At 43.7% G+C, this 23,529-nt stretch overlaps 1 protein-coding gene across 1 annotated transcript in view; it reads right to left on the reverse strand.

Moving 5' to 3' along the window:
• Positions 1-3,841: 3,841 nt before the first annotated feature.
• Positions 3,842-23,529, reverse strand: part of DPP10 (dipeptidyl peptidase like 10) — a 450,217-nt gene continuing 430,529 nt past the window's right edge. Inside the window, exons 22-26 of the mRNA XM_088475553.1 lie at positions 23,378-23,477; positions 16,978-17,036; positions 13,073-13,145; positions 12,478-12,551; positions 3,842-4,724 (exon numbers count right to left, since the gene is read on the reverse strand). Of these exons, the coding sequence (XP_088331679.1) occupies positions 4,587-4,724; positions 12,478-12,551; positions 13,073-13,145; positions 16,978-17,036; positions 23,378-23,477 (444 nt within the window). The 3' untranslated portion in view covers positions 3,842-4,586. The remainder of the gene's footprint in view (positions 4,725-12,477; positions 12,552-13,072; positions 13,146-16,977; positions 17,037-23,377; positions 23,478-23,529) is intronic.

Raw genomic sequence — 23,529 nt, forward strand, 5'->3', positions numbered from 1 at the left:
ATTGGGCCTGATTCAGACCCACTCGCGAGCGGCTGTCCGCTCGCAAGTGGGTCGATGTTCTAGACTGAGCATGCGCACGACGGAGGGAGCTCCGTCGTGCGCATGCGCCAGACGCGACGTGTTGATTGACAGCACGCCCCCTTTGGTAGGCGTGCCGGGGGCGTGCCTCCCTGACGGTGGCGTTCCCACGGGAACGCCTCCCGTCAAAAGCCGGCCCACTGACATCACTAGTGATGTCAGTGGGAGTGATTTTGGCTCTGATAGAGCCAAAATCACTCCGGAGCTTGCGGTTGAAAACCTCAACCGCAGGCTCCGGCTCGCAAATTCGATGGTCGCGATGGTCTCGACCATCGCGGCCATCCAAATGCACGCTCGTATAGCCTGTGGGTGGTGACCCACAGCTATACGAGCGTCCAGAAGGACGCTCCATTTTCATGGAGGCCGGCCCTCATTCAGAGCGTGCGCTCTGCTCAGAGCGTACGGCTCTGAATGAGGGCCATAGTTATAAGAGTTGAAATGCAGGAAATCCCCCCAAATCAGTCTTTTTTTTTTAAGATCCGTGCAAACGCTAAGCATCCCCTGGTCATAACAAGGAGGGGCCATCTCCAATATCTGCCATGATCCCTCTCTTTTTAGCCCCAAAAGCAGCCCCCCCGTAGGGGCTTCTAAACTGAAATATTTGCCAAGTTCCAGAATGTGAAGCGTTCTGAAGCCTTTGCCCTGACTAACACTTTCAGAGCCGTAACTAGACTTTTTGGTGCCCTGTGCCAGAGAGAGCATTTTTAAAATAGGGATATAAGATAGTGCACCAGAAAAAGGGCCACGGCCTCATGGGGAAGGGCCATGGAAGAGATAGGGGAGCACAGGAGATGCTGGGGATAAAAGAAGAGGAAGTTACAAGTGAGAATGATAATAAACAGGAAAAGTGACGGGCCCAAACAACGCCCCTGCCCTGCGGTGCCCTCTGCCATGGCACAGGTCGCACTACCCTAGTTACAGCCCTTAACACTTTACTTCCAACCCTTCACTGAGACAGGGCTTTTTCGGGAGCTCTGTCCCAGAGCCCCAACCTTAGGGGCCTATTCATCAACGGAGGCCTTATGGCTCTCGATGATTAAGTATTGGTCTCGCTGCGAGGGGTACTTAAGTATCCAACTAGCAGCAGGGGAAACTTGACACCGGAGCAATTTATTATTGCTCCAGGGTGGGGACTGCTGCTCCGAAAAGCAGCTGACCCCTCGGTTAGTATCACAGCTACAAAAGTAGCTGCGTTACTTACCTCCTCCCCGTCGGCTTGGCTGCGCAAAGCTGCCAGGGAGGTAGTGAGGAGGCGGCGGAGGGATCCACAGGGATCCCTCTTCGCATCCCCGGAACTACTTCCCATAGAACTGAAGATGGCGCTTGTTCTCGGCAGCAAACTCCGAAAACTTTCAGTTTTCAGAGTTTGCTGAATATTAGGTGGTCCATATGGAACCTCTGATGATTAATAGCCCGGTAACTAAAATATGCGTGGGCCATTTATAGATGATGAATAGGCCCCATAATCTCTCTGCACACTTTACATCAGCACCACCTGCAGTGCAGCATGGTTTTACCAAAGAGCAAAGTTACTTATTTTTGTTTGCTGTGCTCCTCAGAATGAGCCCCTATATTATATGTACCATACTGTATGTGCATCAGTGGTGCCCACACTTGTGGGCGAAGAGATCTGCTACATTAGCCGTTTGTGGGTGGTAACACGGGCTGGCCATTAAAAACAGGGGAGTAGAGATGCGAACGCAGGCGTGCCTGGGCGTCTTAACGCAGTTTCAGAGGTGTGCATAATTAAGAGGCAGCGTCATAGTACACGTCACCTGGATGAATTTTACACTGAAGCACTCGCAGTGCCTGCAGTAGGGTATGGTCAGCCACAACTGTTGCGATCGCTTCCGATGGTACTCGATGTTACCGATGGTTGCATACACTTCCTGGAGATGACGTGAGCAAGTGGGCGTCTTAAGACGGGCTGGTGGGCATCTGCATACACAGCGCGATCGCACGCCAAGACATAGTGGGCGTGCCAATGCCTTGCCGTGCGATCGCCTACCTTGCTGAAGTTGCATACGCATCGAGCTAGCGTACGCATCTAAATCAGGTCCAGAGTTCCTGACATGCTGCAAGGTTACATGCTGCTTTCAAAATGGAGGAGTAAAGGAGGAAGCTACTTCTTCTATAACAGTCTGGATAACCACAAGGCTACCTCCATATTTTTCTGCACTGTAGCATTAAGTGCAGCACTCGGCTCCTGACACTGAGGGAGCCGATCGGCACTGCACACAGGGACCTCCTGCCCCTCCCCCCACCCCAAGTAATAGGCACAGGGGTTCGGGCTGCGAGGCCACACCCCCTTCCCATGTGGTCACACCCCCTTCCCATGTGGCCACACCCCCTTTCGGTAATATCTATCCACTACAACTCCTCTATACTGGTTACAGTGGCTGAATACTGACAAATCACTTGCTTTAGATCAAGGCTGCTGGACAGAGTCCATGGCTCTGGTTTCAGCACAGGACAGTGGGGCTGGGTGAGAGTATTATCACCTAGTGTATGTGGGTGTCAGAAATACAACAAGAATAGGGGTCTTAAAAGGTATAGGGCATGATGTTTATAGCCCATTGCTATTGTCCGTGTAGGGGGGGTCCCACTAAGAGCCGTATTCAATATGAGCCGAGACGCGATACTTTTCGCGGCACAGACTTTCCGCCTACTTCGCCTATTTGGCAGGCGGAAATATATCGCGCATGTGCACGCTTTACCCCGTATTCAATTTGAAAGTACGCGAAAACGGCACCCGGTGAAACTGAAACAGGTGGAAAGGGCTGTCAGATTTGGGGAAATCAGCCAGAGACCCCCCAAAAGATGCTCTGACATGGGGGTTCACTATGGTACCCCCCGATTTGGCTTGCTGAAGGTATTTGGGGCTTTTAAACGGGCTCAATAGCTGCTAAATAGTGTTTTTCTATATGTGGTGCAGAATAGTATTCAGGAGGTTTTTTTCCAGAAAATAACTATTCCCAGTAAATTTGGGGTACTTGAAAATGGGGGTCAGCATATTTAAAAGTTGCTAAAGTGATGTTGAAAAACAAATCAAGAAAAATCCACCTGCCGCAAGCACCTGCAATAAAAAAAACACTTGGGGCATACTTGGGGACCCCCCCAGAGTCAAGTTCGCTAGTTTTTAACTTTGTCCCCCAACTTTTTTTTTTTTTTTTTGCCCCCTTTTTCAGTCATTTTTTTGGGGTGTCCTTAAGTGATTTTTAAATTTTTTTTGACACAGATTACCTTTGGGGGACTGTCTGAAGGCTGCAGGGGGGTTCCCGCAACGTTGCACCCCAAAACCCCAATTCTGCACTTTTTTCCGCCTGCTATTCATAGGCTAAACTTTTTCGCTTATTACATTGCATTGACTTTTCGCCTAGGCGTAAAGTCCTTCAAATTGAATGCGGGGTAAAACCAAAACAGGCGAAAATTACGTCACCCGCGAAAAAGTTTTCCCAAAAACACGCGAAAACTGACTTTTCGCCTCAAATTGAATACGGCCCTAAGTCTGGAAATGAGAATTTTCAAATATCCTGTCCTAACTAACTTCAAGGACTTTGGGGTAAATTTACTAAGCAGTGGTTTTGATGTCATTTAGAAACCCCCCCGGAAACCGCTGTCAAATAAAATGCAGAAACTCTTCATAAAACCATTAGCAAAAAGCAAACGTAGCAGAAAACTGAAAGACGACCGGTAACGTCAGCCCATCCCGGCACATAAGAGATCGTACATTTTTATCAAACCATAATTTAATATTGATGTTTTCATATATACAAGTGAGAAATTTACATTGGAGAGTAAAGCAAGTCAGGTATCTTCTGTATTTTAAACAAATCTGTCAAATAAAACACCTCTTGCTGTAAAACGAGAATCCGCTAACACAACTGCAATGGGTAAGGGTTTGCAGTCTAATGGAGCCTCCGTTACCACTTGAAAAATATAGGTGTCCCTTAGAGATTCAAGGGAGACTCTTTATTTGTTTTGATATTGAGTTTATGTATATGTAAAAATGCACATATACAATGCAAAAAAATCCTCTACCAAAAAAAGTGCTCCCCTCTTGGGTTGGGGAGCAGCAACAAGAGTCAGGAATCTGCAAAAGTCCCAGCAGGAATATGGATGCGAAACAACCAACGGAACGGGGTCTGTTAAAAGCAAGAATAATAAATCTGTGTTGAACAAAACGCCGCCTGTTTAGGAAAAGATGGAGCGAATGTTGGACAGAAAAACTGCTCGCAGCGCCTCAAAAATCAAACGTTAGTACAATGTCTTGAAACAGAAGAAAACATGCACTACACTAATTGTATCCAAAAGTGGGTCCATCGGGAAAGTAAAATACCCTACGCATCTCCCCGGAGGTGGACAGTCATCTCCTCGGTAACAGGATCCTGGAGTCTGCCGGTAACTGGATGCTTCGTGTGTGCTGACGTGTTGCTGTTATTGGAACAGTCTATCTCTGGGGTGGTGCCAATGATTCCGAACATACAAAAACATCCAAAAACTGATCTTCATTCGTCTTCCTCAACCTCCACCACAACCACCGGGGCCTCCCCCTGTGAGCAATCGCTGAAGAACCGGAGCAGAGTGCTGTAGAGGTGAAATCGGCTCTTCTCAGACGAGATGCTGTGACCTTCGTCCGGATATATCTGGAGAAGGAGAGAGAAAAAGTGTCATGATAAATGCTTGTGGGGGGGTGTCAACGTCAGGTAGCTGACATGTTGATGAAGATGATGAGAGCACCGTACGGCGCAGCGTGTAATGAGGTCTGCGCCATTATTGTCGGAGAACGCAGCGTCATTGCTCATGTCAGCAGGAAAATGAGCTCTGCCTTGTCCTGCCATGATGTGTAATAAAAATGTCTCCTGAAGATTACGGATAATCAATTTCAAAAAGCGCTCATCGCTGTAATAACGCGGAAGGATCGAAACTTATCTGGGAAATATAATTACAACCAATCACGTGACACTAACGTCCATATTTATCTGGGAAGCTGGAGATGCTATATTGTGTCCAGACAACCCCATAGATCAGACTGTCAGCAGCAGATGATACTGATCTGTGCCTGAGCCACCGGCTCCATACACAATCACCACCCAATATACAATATCCACAGCGCAGCAGCTGTAGATCAATAGTTAAAGATTCCGCTAACCCTGTTTGTCCACAGAGAGAGAATCACAATTATTTATGATAAATGACACAAGAAGTGAGAGGGCGGATGAATAGACAGAATGAGTATAATGGTTCAGAGACTACAAACCTTCAAACGTGTCATATGATTAAAAGACGGTCAATGAGCACTTATTTATATACAAACTCTCTTACAGCACAACTTACTGTACACAAGCACAGACAGCAAAAACCACTGTACGATGTCGTAACTACCACACAGGCCCATTAGCCAATTTGAGAGTTTGGATTTCTGCTCTCAAGCAACATGGACCATATTCTGTTCTCTGGTAGGCAAAATGTTAGCCCAAACTGGTGGCAAGTAGGCAAGGCTAGGCCCACATGGTGACCAGTAAGCAGGGCAAGGCCCATATGGTGACCAGTAAGCAGGACTAGGCCCATATGGTGACCGGTAAGCAGGGCTAGGCCCATATGGGGACCAGTAAGCAGGACTAGGCCCATATGGTGACCAGTAAGCAGGGCTAGGCCCATATGGTGACCAGTAAGCAGGACTAGGCCCATATGGTGACCGGTAAGCAGGGCTAGGCCCATATAGTGACAAGGGAGGTACGGTCAGGGTAGGCAGAGCCCCCCCTGTCACACTCCCTCACCTGTCATACTCCCTCACCTGTCATGCTCCAGAGTTTTGATATAAAAACTGTTTTTATACATATGTGCCTCACCAGCCATTAACCTCACCGAACATCACTGATAGTGACCTGTAAACCGGGATGTAGCTAGTGGGGATGTAACTAGTGGGGATGTAACTAGTGGGGATATTACTGGTGGGATGTAACTACTGGGGATATAAGTAGTGGGGATGTAACTACTGGGGATATAAGTAGTTGGACTGTAACTACTGGGGATATAACTAGTGGGGATGTAACTACTGGGGATATAACTACTGGGGATATAATTAGTGGGGATGTAACTACTGGGGATGTAACTACTGGGGATATAACTAGTGGGACTGTAACTACTGGGGATATAACTAGCGGGAATGTAACTACTGGGGATATAACTAGTGGGGAAGTAACTACTGGGGAAATATGTAGTGGGGATATAAGTAGTGGGGATATAACTAGTGGGGATGTAACTACAGGAGATATAAGTAGTGGGGATGTAACTACTGGGGACATAAGTAGAGGGGATGTAACTACTGCGGATATAAGTAGTGGGGATATAACTACTGGGGATATAAGTAGTGGGGATATAACTACTGAGGATATAAGTAGTGGGGATGTAACTACTGGGGATATTAGTAGTGGGGATGTAACTACTGGGGATATAAGTAGTGGGGATGTAACTACTGGGGATATAAGTAGTGGGGATGTAACTACTGGGGATATAAGTAGTGGGGATGTAACTACTGGGGATATCAGTAGTGGAGATGTAACTAGTGGGGATAAAAGTAGTGGGGATGTGACTACTGGGGATATCAGTAGTGGGGATGTAAGTAGTGGGGATGTAACTACTGGGGATATAAGTAGTGGGGATGTAACTACTGGGGATAAAAGTAATGGGGATGTAACTACTGGGAATATCAGTAGTGGGGATGTAACTACTGGGGATATAAGTAATGGGGATGTAACTACTGGGGATATCAGTAGTGGGGATGTAACTACTGGGGATATCAGTAGTGGGGATGTAACTACTGGGGATATCAGTAGTGGGGATGTAACTACTGGGGATATAAGTAGTGGGGATATAACTAGTGGGGATATAACTAGTGGGGATGTAACTAGTGGGGATATAAGTAGTGGGGATATAACTACTGGGGATATAACTACTGGGGATATAAGTAGTGGGGATGTAACTACTGGGGATGTAACTACTGGGGATATAGTAGTGGTGATGTAACTACTGGGGATAAAAGTAGTGGATTGTAACCGGTGGGGTTATAAGTATTGGGATATAACTACTGGGGATATAAGTAGTGGGGATATAAGTAGTGGGGATATAAGTAGTGGGGTTGTAACTACTGGGGATATAAGTAGTGGGGATGTAACTACTGGGGATATAAGTAGTGGGGATATAACTACTGGGGATATAACTACTGGGGATATAAGTAGTGGGGATATATGTAGTGGGGATATAACTACTGGGGATATAAGTAGTGGGGATATAAGTAGTGGGGATATAACTAGTGGGGATGTAACTAGTGGGGATGTAACTAGTGGGGATGTAAGTAGTGGGGATATAAGTAGTGGGGATATAACTACAGGGGATATAAGTAGTGGGGATATAACTACTGGGGATATAAGTAGTGAGGATATAAGTAGTGGGGATGTAACTAGTGGGGATGTAACTAGTGGGGATGCAACTACTGGGGATGCAACTACTGGGGATATAACTACTGGGGATGTAAGGAGTGGGGATATAAGTAGTTTATTGTAACTGGTGGGGATATAAGTATTGGGATGTAACTACTGGGGATATAACTGGTGGGTATGTAACTACTGGGGATATAAGTAGTGGGGATATAACTAGTGGGGATATAAGTAGTGGGGATATAAGTAGTGGATTGTAACTGGTGGGGATATAAATATTCGGATGTAACTACTGGGGCTGTAAGTAGTGGGGATATAACTGGTGGGTATATAACTACTGGGGATGTAAGTAGTGGGGATATAACTAGTGGGGATATAAGTAGTGGGGATATAAGTAGTGGATTGTAACTGGTGGGGATATAAGTATTGGGATGTAACTACTGGGGATGTAAGTAGTGGGGATATAACTGGTGGGTATATAACTACTGGGGATGTAAGTAGTTGGGATATAAGTAGTGGGGATATAAGTAGTGGGCATATAAGTAGTGCGGATATAAGTAGTGGGGATATAACTAGTGGGGATATAAGTAGTTTATTGTAACTGGTGGGGATATAAGTATTGGGATGTAACTACTGGGGATGTAAGTAGTGGGGATATAAGTAGTGGGGATATAAGTTGTGGGGATATAACTAGTGGGGATATAACTAGTGGGGATATAAGTAGTGGATTGTAACTGGTGGGGATATAAATATTGGGATGTAACTACTGGGGTTGTAAGTAGTGGGGATGTAAGTAGTGGGGATATAACTACTGGGGATGTAAGTAGTGGGGATGTAAGTAGTGGGGATATAACTACTGGGGATGTAAGGAGTGGGGATATAAGTAGTTTATTGTAACTGGTGGGGATATAAATATTGGGTTGTAACTACTGGGGCTGTAAGTAGTGGGGATACAACTGGTGGGTATATAACTACTGGAGATGTAAGTAGTGGGGTTATAACTACTGGGGATATAAGTAGTGGGGATATAAGTAGTGGATTGTAACTGGTGGGGATATAAGTATTGGCATGTAACTACTGGGGATGTAAGTAGTGGGGATATAACTGGTGGGTATATAACTACTGGGGATGTAAGTACTGGGGATATAAGTAGTGGGGATATAAGTAGTGGGGATATAACTACTGGGGAAATAACTAGTGGGGATATAAGTAGTTTATTGTAACTGGTGGGGATATAAGTATTGGGATGTAACTACTGGGGATGTAAGTAGTGGGGATATAAGTAGTGGGGATATAAGTTGTGGGGATATAACTAGTGGGGATATAACTAGTGGGGATATAAGTAGTGGATTGTAACTGGTGGGGATATAAATATTGGGATGTAACTACTGGGGTTGTAAGTAGTGGGGATATAACTGGTGGGTATATAACTACTGGGGATGTAAGTAGTGGGGATATAAGTAATGGGGATATAAGTAGTGGGGATATAACTACTGGGGATATAACTAGTGGGGATATAAGTAGTGGATTGTAACTGGTGGGGATATAAGTATTTGGATGTAACTACTGGGGATGTAAGTAGTGGGGATATTACTGGTGGGGATATAGCTAGAGGGGATATAAGTAGTGGGGATGTAACTACTGGGGATATAAATAGTGGGGATATAAGTAGTGGGGATATAACTACTGAGGATATAAGTAGTGGGGATATAACTACTGGGGATATAAGTAGTGGGGATATAAGTAGTGGGGATATAACTACTGGGGATATAACTACTGGGGATATAAGTAGTGAGGATATAAGTAGTGGGGATATAAGTAGTGGGGATATAACTAGAGGGGATATAACTACTGGGGATATAACTACTGGGGATATAAGTAGTGGGGATATAACTACTGGGGATATAAGTAGTGGGGATATAAGTAGTGGGGATATAACTACTGGGGATATAACTACTGGGGATATAAGTAGTTTATTGTAACTGGTGGGGATATAAGTATTGGGATGTAACTACTGGGGATGTAAGTAGTGGGGATATAAGTAGTGGGGATATAAGTTGTGGGGATATAACTAGTGGGGATATAACTAGTGGGGATATAAGTAGTGGATTGTAACTGGTGGGGATATAAATATTGGGATGTAACTACTGGGGTTGTAAGTAGTGAGGATATAACTGGTGGGTATATAATTACTGGGGATGTAAGTAGTGGGGATATAACTACTGGGGATATAACTGGTGGTGATTTAACTAGTGGGGATATAAATAGTGGGGATATAACTAGTTTATTGTAACTGGTGGGGATATAAGTATTGGGATGTAACTACTGGGGATGTAAGTAGTGGGGATATAACTGGTGGGTATATAACTACTGGGAATGTAAGTAGTGGGGATATAAGTAGTGAGGATATAACTAGTGGGGATATAAGTAGTGGGGATATAAGTAGTGGATTGTAACTGGTGGGGATATAAGTATTTGGATGTAACTACTGGGGATGTAAGTAGTGGGGATATTACTGGTGGGGATATAACTAGTGGGGATATAAGTAGTGGGGATGTAACTACTGGGGATATAAGTAGTGGGGATATAAGTAGTGGGGATATAACTACTGGGGATATAAGTAGTGGGGATATCACTACTGGGGATATAACTACTGGGGATATAAGTAGTGAGGATATAAGTAGTGGGGATATAAGTAGTGGGGATATAACTAGAGGGGATATAACTAGTTGGGATATAACTACTGGGGATTTAAGTAGTGGGGATATAACTAGTGGAGATATAAGTAGTGGGGATATAAGTAGTGGGGATATAAGTAGTGGGGATATAACTACTGGGGATATAAGTAGTGGGGATATAACTACTGGGGATATAAGTAGTGGGGATATAAGTAGTGGGGATGTAACTAGTGGGGATGCAACTACTGGGGATATAACGTCTGGGGATGTAAGTATTGGGATGTAACTACTGGGGATGTAAGTAGTGGGGATATAACTGGTGGGTATGTAACTACTGGGGATGTAAGTAGTGGGGATGTAAGTAGTGGGGATATAACTAGTGGGGATATAACTAGTGGGGATATAAGTAGTGGGGAAATAAGTAGTGGATTGTAACTGGTGGGGATATAAATATTGGGATGTAACTACTGGGGCTGTAAGTAGTGGGGATATAACTGGTGGGTATATAACTACTGGGGATGTAATGTAAGTAGTGGGGATATAACTAGTGGGGATATAAGTAGTGGGGATATAAGTAGTGGATTGTAACTGGTGGGGATATAAGTATTGGGATGTAACTACTGGGGATGTAAGTAGTGGGGATATAACTGGTGGGTATATAACTACTGGGGATGTAAGTAGTGGGGATATAAGTAGTGGGGATATAAGTAGTGGGGATATAACTACTGGGGATATAACTAGTGGGGATATAAGTAGTTTATTGTAACTGGTGGGGATATAAGTATTGGGATGTAACTACTGGGGATGTAAGTAGTGGGGATATAAGTAGTGGGGATATAAGTAGTGGGGATATAACTAGTGGGGATATAAGTAGTGGATTGTAACTGGTGGGGATATAAATATTGGGATGTAACTACTGGGGCTGTAAATAGTGGTGATATAACTGGTGGGTATATAATTACTGGGGATGTAAGTAGTGGGGATATAACTACTGGGGATATAACTGGTGGTGATATAACTAGTTTATTGTAACTGGTGGGGATATAAGTATTGGGATGTAACTACTGGGGATGTAAGTAGTGGGGATATAACTGGTGGGTATATAACTACTGGGAATGTAAGTAGTGGGGATATAAGTAGTGAGGATATAAGTAGTGGGGATATAACTAGTGGGGATATAAGTAGTGGGGATATAAGTAGTGGATTGTAACTGGTGGGGATATAAGTATTTGGATGTAACTACTGGGGATGTAAGTAGTGGGGATATTACTGGTGGGTATATAACTACTGGGAATGTAAGTAGTGGGGATATAAGTAGTGAGGATATAACTAGTGGGGATATAAGTAGTGGGGATATAAGTAGTGGATAGTAACTGGTGGGGATATACGTATTTGGATGTAACTACTGGGGATGTAAGTGGTGGGGATATAACTAGTGGGGATATAAGTAGTGGGGATATAAGTAGTGGATTGTAACTGGTGGGGATATAAGTATTGGGATGTAACTACTGGGGATGTAACTAGTGGCATGCAATTCTCCACACCTTGTTATTATAAGACGTTATTATAAATGCACTTAGCAAAGGAAACCGTCCCTGCACCCAAACCCTCCCACCGCTGTGCACAATTTTGCTCCTCTGCTGACCACTTGCGCTGTAAATACATGAGCTTGGCGCACTTGCACAAAATCCCGGTGCACTATCTCACCCAACAGCTTTTGCTTTTCGCAAATAATTTTAACCTGTGCTGTGAAGATTATATTATACTGTAGGTGATTCCCAGAATATGGAGGAATTAATCTGAGTCCAAAAAGTTTAAGTAATATGTTTAGCTCCTCTGTGCCCGAGCACCATGTGAGGCGTGGGGGAGGGGTGCCAAGGGAAGGGGCTCTGCATAAATGTAGAATAAACTGTGGATCTTGCAGTCGGTTAATGAGGCAGCACAGCTAATGAAATAATAGCCATCCGATTTCCAAGTAATTAAAATGGCTGGAATAATGTAATCTATAGAGGATAATAAAGTATAAAATATTCACATAATCTGAGATTCACAGATAATATAACCATCAGCATCACAAAAACAGGAAAGATCTAAGTTAATACGCTTTAATAAAGACACAAATTATCTTTCAGCGCATGTAATAATATCCGCTGTGTTGCTCTCAGCTAACAAAACAATAACATGAACACCATTAATATAACGCTAACGACGTGGACCTGTATGGGAGGGCTATTACTTTGTGTCGATGGGTTATCTGGGAGAGCCGCCTGACAGAATCTCACCTGCATCGTGTGATTCACCCCGACCTTGATCAACTGTCTGATTAATTCTGCCGAATGCTGGAAATGGACTTTTGCTGAAGAGAAATAGAAGATAAATCGAAAGAAAGAAGGGAAATGGTTGCACCAGTGTTGCCCTTATGATAACAGATGCAGAGCGGTCAGCATTGCTGCATCACACCCAGGGGTCGTGGGTTAGAATACAACCATAGCTATATATGTGTGGAGTTTGTATGTTTTCCCCATGTTTCCTACAGGTGCCCCGATTACCTTCCACGCTCCAAAAACATACTGGTGGGTTAATTGACTTTAGAGAAAAATAAAATGAACCCTAGTGTGTATGTATAGATAGATTGTAAGCTCCACTGGGGCAGGGACTGAGGTGAATGAGTAAATATTCTGTGTAAAGTGCTGCGTATTATGTAACCTCTACATGACTTACTACATAACCCTCATATATAGAAATGTCCACTCATGCCAGGCCCCATTCTGGGTGTCACTGGACCCCGATGATGTCAGTATATTGGGCAGGTGGGGGGGTGTAGCTTGCAAACATGGTATAGAGTATAAACCATCAGGCCCCTATATCCATACTCACCGTCTGCCGTCCCATGGACTAATAACAAATTCTTCTCTTTAAAGCCGTGAATGTTGTGTAGGACGCTTGATGCCTGAAGATACACAGCAGGGATTAAAATGATAAAACACAATAGCAAATCTTCTGGTGGAATGATCTGCGTATAAACTATGAACTGTACTAGAGACACATTGGATGGAATGATCTGCGTGTAAACAGTGAGCTGCAGTAGAGACACGTTGGAGGGAATGATCTGCGTGTAAACGTTGAGCTGCAGTAGAGACACGTTGGATGGAATGATCTGCGTGTAAACGGTGAGCTGCAGTAGAGACACGTTGGATGGAATGATCTGCGTGTAAACGGTGAGCTGCAGTAGAGACACGTTGGATGGAATGATCTGCGTGTAAATGATGAGCTGCAGTAGAGACACGTTGGATGGAATGATCTGCGTGTAAATGATGAGCTGCAGTAGAGACACGTTGGATGGAATGATCTGCGTGTAAATGGTGAGCTGCAGTAGAGACACGTTGGATGGAATGATCTGCGTGTAAACGATGACCTGCAGTAGAGATACGTTGGATGGAATGATCTGCGTGTAAATGATGAGCTGCAGTAGAGACACGTTGGATGGAATGATCTGCGTGTAAATGATGAGCTGCAGTAGAGACACATTGGATGGAATGATCTGCGTGTAAATGATGAGCTGCAGTAGAGACACGTTGGATGGAATGATCTGCGTGTAAACGGTGAGCTGCAGTAGAGACACGTTGGATGGAATGATCTGCGTGTAAATGATGAGCTGCAGTAGAGACACGTTGGATGGAATGATCTGCATGTAAATGATGAGCTGCAGTAGAGACACGTTGGATGGAATGATCTGCGTGTAAAGGGTGAGCGGCAGTAGAGACACGTTGGATGGAATGATCTGCGTGTAAAGGGTGAGCGGCAGTAGAGACACGTTGGATGGAATGATCTGCGTGTAAAAGGTGAGCTGCAGTAGAGACACGTTGGATGGAATGATCTGCGTGTAAAGGGTGAGCTGCAGTAGAGACACGTTGGATGGAATGATCTGCGTGTAAACGGTGAGCTGCAGTAGAGATACGTTGGATGGAATGATCTGCGTGTAAAGGGTGAGCTGCAGTAGAGATACGTTGGATGGAATGATCTGCGTGTAAAGGGTGAGCTGCAGTAGAGACACGTTGGATGGAATGATCTGCGTGTACACGGTGAGCTGCAGTAGAGACACGTTGGATGGAGTGATCTGCGTGTAAACGGTGAGCTGCAGTAGAGACACGTTGGATGGAATGATCTGTGTGTAAACGTTGAGCTGCAGTAGAGACACGTTGGATGGAATGATCTGCGTGTAAAGGGTGAGCTGCAGTAGAGAAACGTTGGATGGAAAGATCTGCGTGTAAACGGTGAGCTGCAGTAGAGACACGTTGGATGGAAAGATCTGCGTGTAAATGATGAGCTGCAGTAGAGACACGTTGGATGGAATGATCTGCGTGTAAACGGTGAGCTGCAGTAGAGACATGTTGGATGGAATGATCTGCGTGTAAAGGGTGAGCTGCAGTAGAGACACATTGGATGGAATGATCTGCGTGTAAATGGTGAGCTGCAGTAGAGACACGTTGGATGGAATGATCCGCGTGTAAAGGGTGAGCTGCAGTAGAGACACGTTGGATGGAATGATCTGGGGTTATGAATGAGGACTGAATCTTCCGATATGGGCTGGTCTGATGAGTGGTGATGTGCCATTATAGTTAGATTATATAGGGCGGAGATGACCAAACACAGCCCTCAAGGCAACCTAATAGTCCAGGATTTAAGAATATCCATGCTTGACTACGCATCAGAAGACGCAGCATCGGATCGCCATCTCCATCGTTCATCTGAATGAGTCTACTCAGAATGGGCAACGGAACTCCTCCGCCAGGGCCTGGGAATCTGTGTCGGAAGACTCTACCCTAGTGTTTTTTTCCTCTCTAGCAATACAGATGTGTCCTCATACATCTATCCTCCTTGCGTGCTAAACAGCCCTTCTAGTCACGCCATGCTTTGGCGTGACTCGGTAGCGGCAAGTGTCTTTTCATGCGACTTTTTACCTTCAAATGCGTCTTATTTGCACAGCGATGTGAATTGGTCGCACAAGTGACCAATGTGGCATGCCTATATTCTGTGTGCGACTGCGGGTGTATCTGCATTTGAAAAGCTATGTTACAGTGTCAGCGGCTGTAACACTGTAATGTAGCATTTCACATGCAGATAACCCCGCAGTCGCACACAGAACATAGGCGTGCCACATATCACTTTAATCAGCAGAAGCTGCTTGTGCTAAAAATTAGCATTACTATGTGAATAAGACACATTTGAAGGTAAAAAGCCACAAGAAAAGACGCTCAGCGCTACCGAGTCACATGAAGCTCCCACGTGTGGCGCGACTTGTAGCGCACGGAGGACAGATCTATGTGGACACATCTGTATGAGGACATTTCTTGTGTGGACAATGGGCCTGATTCAGACCCGCTCGCGAGCGATGAGCGCTCGCAAGCGGGTCGATGGTGGCCCAGTGCGGGTGCGCACGATGGAGCCGGCTCCGTCGTGCGCATGCGCGAGACCCGGATAGCGACGAGCAAGGCGTCGCTCAGGGTCTCGTACCAAAGGGGGCGTGCTGTCGATGGTGAGTGACAGCAGGCCTCCTTTGGTGGGCGTGCCAGGCGCGTGGCTGCCCAGGCGGAGGCGTTCCCAGGGCAACGCCTACCGTCTGGGGCCGGCCCCACTGACATCACAAGTTATGTCAGTGGGAGTGCTTTCGGCTCTGTTTGAGCCGAAAGCACTCCAGGGCTTGAGGCAACGAGACCCTACCACAAGAGTCTCGTCGCAAGCCCGACGGTCGCGATGGTCTTGACCATCGCGACCATCTTCCTGCCCGCTCGCTATAGCTGTGGGTGGTCACCCACAGCTATGCGAGCGGGCAGGAGGCCATTAAAAAAAAAAATAGCCCGGCCCTGATTCAGAGCGAGCGCTCTGTCAGAGCGTCCGGCTCTGAATCAGGGCCAATATGCATAGTACAAACAGTATACTATTTATACTGTAAATATTACCATCGATACAAAATGTTTTAATGGTTGTTTTTCCACCACGTTATAAATTGTATCTTTTTATTGTGATTTTAGATTGTGGAATATCTAGTGTTTAACTATACTTATTGGATTTAATATATAATAAGCAAGGTGAATAATGATAAATCGGCCACTAAATTGGGTAAAACTCAATTAGAATTAGTGAGTTAGTGGCTGCCTCCTAGGAATTGCCGTCATTGTTACCCATGTAATCTATGGAAGCTTCTGTCTTATGACGTCTGTGACAGGGATAAATTCTGTCGGCAAATTCCCTGGACGCGCACTACAGGTAAATACGCCCAAGTTGTCGGCCTGGCACGTACATCGCACACCTAATCAACAGTTAGTGCAAATTTCTGCGCACGGTCCACAGTTAGCTATAAACACCGCAATTAACCCAGCTCCTTCCATCAGGGGGCGCAAAGTGTCCTAAATCCTGCAGACGTCCCTCGCAGAACCACACGTGGACATGTTGATAAGAAATAGGAGTGACATCATAACATAACCTGAATTATTGCACTTTGTAAATGACCCAATCGCGCTGAAGGTGCTGACGTAAAGGGCTAATCCGCACACTAGACCTGTCGTGGTAACATATTATTACCGGTAACGGCAGAGATTGACCACAGAGGTTAACTGGGAAGAGACACACAACGAACGGTTTCCCCCCCATTATATGTGGAGATCTGGAACTGTCAGAGCATTGCAGTATATTGTATAACTATAATATATAATATAAATAATGCATTTGAAATAACTAGATGTAGAGGACCCGTATACGCCTGGTGTGCAGAGACACATTACCTGATACGTGGTCTCTTCCGTGGATGGCATTCCCAGGTAACGCTCGGAAAAGGCAGAAGCTTTAGGAGAAAACAAACCAACAAATGAGCTGTACTTCCACATCTGGTCATTATTTCATTATTCCTCTATATATGTATTATGCGGGAATATTACTACTACTAAAATCATCAGATGGATTGTCACATACGGAGCATGATGGATACGCTGGGCTGAGCAAGTTAGTTTCACTTTGTCAGGAAATATCATTCAAGGAAAATATTAGGTGCAGCCGTAATTAGAATACTTAGGGGTCTAGTTACTAAGCAGTGTTACGAGACAGAGTGAAAGGAGATAAGGTACCAGCCAATCAGCTCCCAACTGTCATTTTTCAAACACAGCCTGTGACATGGCAGTTAGGAGCTAATTGGCTGGTACCTTATCACTTTTCACTCTGTCTCCTAACATTGCCTAGTAAATAGACCCCTTAGTAATTGGGCAATGGGGTAATTAGGCAATGGGGTGCTCTCAGCAGATAAATATCAGGGATTACAAGTGATAGGCAATGTCATAGATGAGGTCCCCGTTCTGGGTGTCGGTAGGTCACATGGTATAATTTAACCAATCCAAACATTCAAAATCTGGCCAGTCCGGTCTCATTGTTCTACTGACACCCAGAGCGGGGACCTCACTCAGTTTAAAGGGTTAATATTTTTAAATCTACAGGCTATATATGTCTGCTTGAATATAGGAAGTTTATTGTTAGATCAAGAGTAGGGATGGACATCGGAAGCCGATGGTTAGCAAGCATCGATTTTTTCCGATTCGACGGAAGTCCTTTTTTAAGCAAATACCAGGGAATGTGATGGTTGCCAGCCATTGGATGCAGTTTTCCGATACCCATCCGATGACTGGCTGTGGGGTGGGAGCACACACCGCTTCTCTGCATAGCAGAAGCCCTTATAACCATACGATGTCAGGCTTCAGATGTCTATCCCTGATCAAGAGGTTTAATATGAACATATATAGACACACATAGGTTCATTGATGGGTTGAAAAAGATCACGTGACCAACCGAGCCCAATATGAAAAGCCTAACCTCTACAAATGGTTGCGGATCGATCCCCTTCAGCAGATGTACCCCGACGTCATCAGTTACTATCCAACGTCATCAGTTACTAACCATGTGAACATAGGGCCTGATTCAGACCCGCTCGCGTGCGCTCGCAAGCGGGTCGATGTTGGGCCAGTGCGCATGCGCACGACAGACCCGGCTCCGTCGTGCGCATGCGCGAGACCCGGATAGCGACGGGCAAGCCGTCGCTATGGGTCTCGCTACAAAGGGGGCATGCTGTAGATGGTGAGTGACAGCACACCCCCTTTGGTGGGTGTGCCGGGTGTGTTGCTGCCCAGACGGAGGCGTTCCCATGGGAACGCCTACTGTGTGGGGCTGGCCCCACTGACATCACAAGTGATGTCAGTGGGAGTGCTTTTGGCTCTGATAGAGCCAAAAGCACTCCAGGGCTTACGGCAGCCGAGATGCTACCACAAGGGTCTCGTCGCAAGCCCGATGGTGGCGATGGTCTTGACCATCGCGACCATCTTTTTGGCCGCTCGCTATAGCTGTGAGTAGCCTGGTGTCAGAGCGTCCGGCTCTGAATCAGGGCCATAGAGTGGGGGTAGAAACCTGTGGCGAGCATACAAATTTCTTCTTTTGGTGGCCTTTATGGGCATGGAACCGCACTTCTGCCCTCACAGGTACATCTACTGAAGGGGAACTATACACATTATATAGATCTTTTGGATGATCTTTATCATGTTTATGTGAACCAATGAATGTAGCTATTATTTTGAATGGGTCCCGCTCATATTTTGAGTATATGTGAACTATAGCAGAGTTGAGATTGGTTCTGACATTTGGAGGAGGGGAGAGAGATGTAAATGAAACCTTTATGTGAACACCTGTAAGGAATTAAATGTAAGTGTCGCTCTATTGAGATGGGGAATTTATTTATTTATTTATATACTGACTTATTTTAAAGATTCCTTTATGTGTATGCGGGGCAGAATTCACATGCAAGTGTTATAACCTCAGGGACGATTTACGCACCTGCCAGTTTATACCATTACATGCACGAGAGGTAGAATCTATATGCATGTGTCAGCTCCACTAGCTCAGCAGAAAATAAAAATCCCAGCTCCTATATACCAGACATCCTATGTGAATATGGTTAGCATATTGTAAGAAGAGATTTATAGGGGTATTCAATATGGGATCGAAAACATCGTTTTTGCGTTAATATCGCACCTATGACGTCATTATCGCAGGTTTTAGTTTTACACAGTATTCAATCTCAAAGAATTATCGCAGGTTCGAAAAGTCTTTGATAAAAAATGGGGATAACTTTTCACCATTGAATAGGTGTCGAAAAAAAGTGCAAATTTGGGGTTTAGGGGTGCAGGCTTAAAAAAAATAGCCTGCACCCCTGGGAATGACATTTAGAAAAGAACTGTTTCAAAAAAAGTTTAAAAAAAAAATAGGGACACCCCAAAAAATTTATATAAAAATTGGGGTGAAAAAAAAAATTGGGAAAAAATTGTTTAACAATAGGGAAATAGGTTCAGGGCTATTGTGCAAGTATGCGGCAGGTGTATTCTAGAATAGATTATTAGCGGCAGGTGTATTCTAGAATAGATTATTAGCGGCAGGTGTATTCTAGAATAGATTATTAGCGGCAGGTGTATTATAGAATAGATTATTAGCGGCAGGTGTATTCTAGAATAGATTATTAGCGGCAGGTGTATTCTAGAATAGATTATTAGCGGCAGGTGTATTCTAGAATAGATTATTAGCGGCAGGTGTATTCTAGAATAGATTTATAGCGGCAGGTGTTTTCTAGAATAGATTATTAGCGGCAGGTGTATTCTAGAATAGATTATTAGCGGCAGGTGTATTCTAGAATAGATTTATAGCGGCAGGTGTATTCTAGAATAGATTATTAGCGGCAGGTGTATTCTAGAATAGATTATTAGCGGCAGGTGTATTCTAGAATAGATTATTAGCGGCAGGTGTATTCTAGAATAGATTTATAGCGGCAGGTGTTTTCTAGAATAGATTTATAGCGGCAGGTGTTTTCTAGAATAGATTATTAGCGGCAGGTGTATTCTAGAATAGATTATTAGCAGCAGGTGTATTCTAGAATAGATTTATAGCGGCAGGTGTATTCTAGAATAGATTATTAGCGGCAGGTGTATTCTAGAATAGATTATTAGCGGCAGGTGTATTCTAGAATAGATTTATAGCGGCAGGTGTATTCTAGAATAGATTTATAGCGGCAGGTGTATTCTAGAATAGATTTATAGCGGCAGGTGTATTCTAGAATAGATTTGTAGCGGCAGGTGTATTCTAGAATAGATTATTAGCGGCAGGTGTATTCTAGAATAGATTTATAGCGGCAGGTGTATTCTAGAATAGATTATTAGCGGCAGGTGTATTCTAGAATAGATTATTAGCGGCAGGTGTATTCTAGAATAGATTATTAGCGGCTGGTGTATTCTAGAATAGATTATTAGCGGCAGGTGTATTCTAGAATAGATTATTAGCGGCAGGTGTATTCTAGAATAGATTATTAGCGGCAGGTGTATTCTAGAATAGATTATTAGCGGCAGGTGTATTCTAGAATAGATTATTAGCGGCAGGTGTATTCTAGAATAGATTATTAGCGGCAGGTGTATTCTAGAATAGATTATTAGCGGCAGGTGTATTCTAGAATAGATTATTAGCGGCAGGTGTATTCTAGAATAGATTTATAGCGGCAGGTGTTTTCTAGAATAGATTATTAGCGGCAGGTGTATTCTAGAATAGATTATTAGCGGCAGGTGTATTCTAGAATAGATTTATAGCGGCAGGTGTATTCTAGAATAGATTATTAGCGGCAGGTGTATTCTAGAATAGATTATTAGCGGCAGGTGTATTCTAGAATAGATTATTAGCGGCAGGTGTATTCTAGAATAGATTATTAGCGGCAGGTGTATTCTAGAATAGATTTATAGCGGCAGGTGTTTTCTAGAATAGATTATTAGCGGCAGGTGTATTCTAGAATAGATTATTAGCAGCAGGTGTATTCTAGAATAGATTTATAGCGGCAGGTGTATTCTAGAATAGATTATTAGCGGCAGGTGTATTCTAGAATAGATTATTAGCGGCAGGTGTATTCTAGAATAGATTTATAGCGGCAGGTGTATTCTAGAATAGATTTATAGCGGCAGGTGTATTCTAGAATAGATTTATAGCGGCAGGTGTATTCTAGAATAGATTTGTAGCGGCAGGTGTATTCTAGAATAGATTATTAGCGGCAGGTGTATTCTAGAATAGATTTATAGCGGCAGGTGTATTCTAGAATAGATTTATAGCGGCAGGTGTATTCTAGAATAGATTTATAGCGGCAGGTGTATTCTAGAATAGATTATTAGCGGCAGGTGTATTCTAGAATAGATTATTAGCGGCAGGTGTATTCTAGAATAGATTTATATCGGCAGGTGTATTCTAGAATAGATTTATAGCGGCAGGTGTATTCTAGAATAGATTTATAGCGGCAGGTGTATTCTAGAATAGATTTATAGCGGCAGGTGTATTCTAGAATAGATTTGTAGCGGCAGGTGTATTCTAGAATAGATTTATAGCGGCAGGTGTATTCTAGAATAGATTTATAGCGGCAGGTGTATTCTAGAATAGATTTATAGCGGCAGGTGTATTCTAGAATAGATTTGTAGCGGCAGGTGTATTCTAGAATAGATTATTAGCGGCAGGTGTATTCTAGAATAGATTATTAGCGGCAGGTGTATTCTAGAATAGATTATTAGCGGCTGGTGTATTCTAGAATAGATTATTAGCGGCAGGTGTATTCTAGAATAGATTATTAGCGGCAGGTGTATTCTAGAATAGATTATTAGCGGCAGGTGTATTCTAGAATAGATTATTAGCGGCAGGTGTATTCTAGAATAGATTATTAGCGGCAGGTGTATTCTAGAATAGATTATTAGCGGCAGGTGTATTCTAGAATAGATTATTAGCGGCAGGTGTATTCTAGAATAGATTATTAGCGGCAGGTGTATTCTAGAATAGATTATTAGCGGCAGGTGTATTCTAGAATAGATTTATAGCGGCAGGTGTTTTCTAGAATAGATTATTAGCGGCAGGTGTATTCTAGAATAGATTATTAGCGGCAGGTGTATTCTAGAATAGATTTATAGCGGCAGGTGTATTCTAGAATAGATTATTAGCGGCAGGTGTATTCTAGAATAGATTATTAGCGGCAGGTGTATTCTAGAATAGATTATTAGCGGCAGGTGTATTCTAGAATAGATTATTAGCGGCAGGTGTATTCTAGAATAGATTTATAGCGGCAGGTGTTTTCTAGAATAGATTATTAGCGGCAGGTGTATTCTAGAATAGATTATTAGCAGCAGGTGTATTCTAGAATAGATTTATAGCGGCAGGTGTATTCTAGAATAGATTATTAGCGGCAGGTGTATTCTAGAATAGATTATTAGCGGCAGGTGTATTCTAGAATAGATTTATAGCGGCAGGTGTATTCTAGAATAGATTTATAGCGGCAGGTGTATTCTAGAATAGATTTATAGCGGCAGGTGTATTCTAGAATAGATTTGTAGCGGCAGGTGTATTCTAGAATAGATTATTAGCGGCAGGTGTATTCTAGAATAGATTTATAGCGGCAGGTGTATTCTAGAATAGATTTATAGCGGCAGGTGTATTCTAGAATAGATTTATAGCGGCAGGTGTATTCTAGAATAGATTTGTAGCGGCAGGTGTTTTCTAGAATAGATTATTAGCGGCAGGTGTATTCTAGAATAGATTTATAGCGGCAGGTGCACAAATGCAGAATTTTTAAAAACTTACTTTAGGGACATCAAAATATGCTAGTACCCATTTTCATGTACCCCAAATTTGATGGGACCACTTAAAAAACCGAAAAAAATAACCTAAGTGCTCTTCTGCATCACTTCTTCAATGTCGGGAAAAAATACCTGCTGCGGCTATTTAAATCCCCGACTTTCAATTACATGCTAAAACGGGGGTACCCATAATGATCCCCCATGTTTTTACAACTTTAGGGGGGTCCTACAATTTTTTGAAGGAAAAATTCGTAACTTTACGCAAATCCAACTTTGCAGGCTCCCGTTTTCATTTTTTAACGCAGGTAAAAACTCCGATATGAAACGTAAACTTCGACAGTGAAGACAGATTGTGTCTACCATTTTCTAGCTTGATATAGAGAAATGATAGCTACAATCTGATTGGTTGCTGTGGGTAACACCATCACTTGTCTGTTTTAGAAGCCTCAGCAAATCTGACCCCCTCTATTTGGCCGGGAGCCTGCTCTGTTTGCACCAGGCTACTCACCGTACAACCTCATATCCGTGATGGGGGCGATTAGGGCTCCACATTTAAAAAGTCTTTCATTGGCTTTTAAGATCATAGAAGCAATGTATCCGCCATAGCCCTGTGCGGGAGAAAGGACTATTAATAGGAGATAGGCACAGGCTATGTAATAG

This window comes from Taudactylus pleione, unplaced genomic scaffold, assembly GCF_031769625.1.
Source record: "Taudactylus pleione unplaced genomic scaffold, aTauple2 ptg000173l, whole genome shotgun sequence".
In the NCBI taxonomy this organism is placed as follows: Eukaryota; Metazoa; Chordata; class Amphibia; order Anura; family Myobatrachidae; genus Taudactylus; species Taudactylus pleione.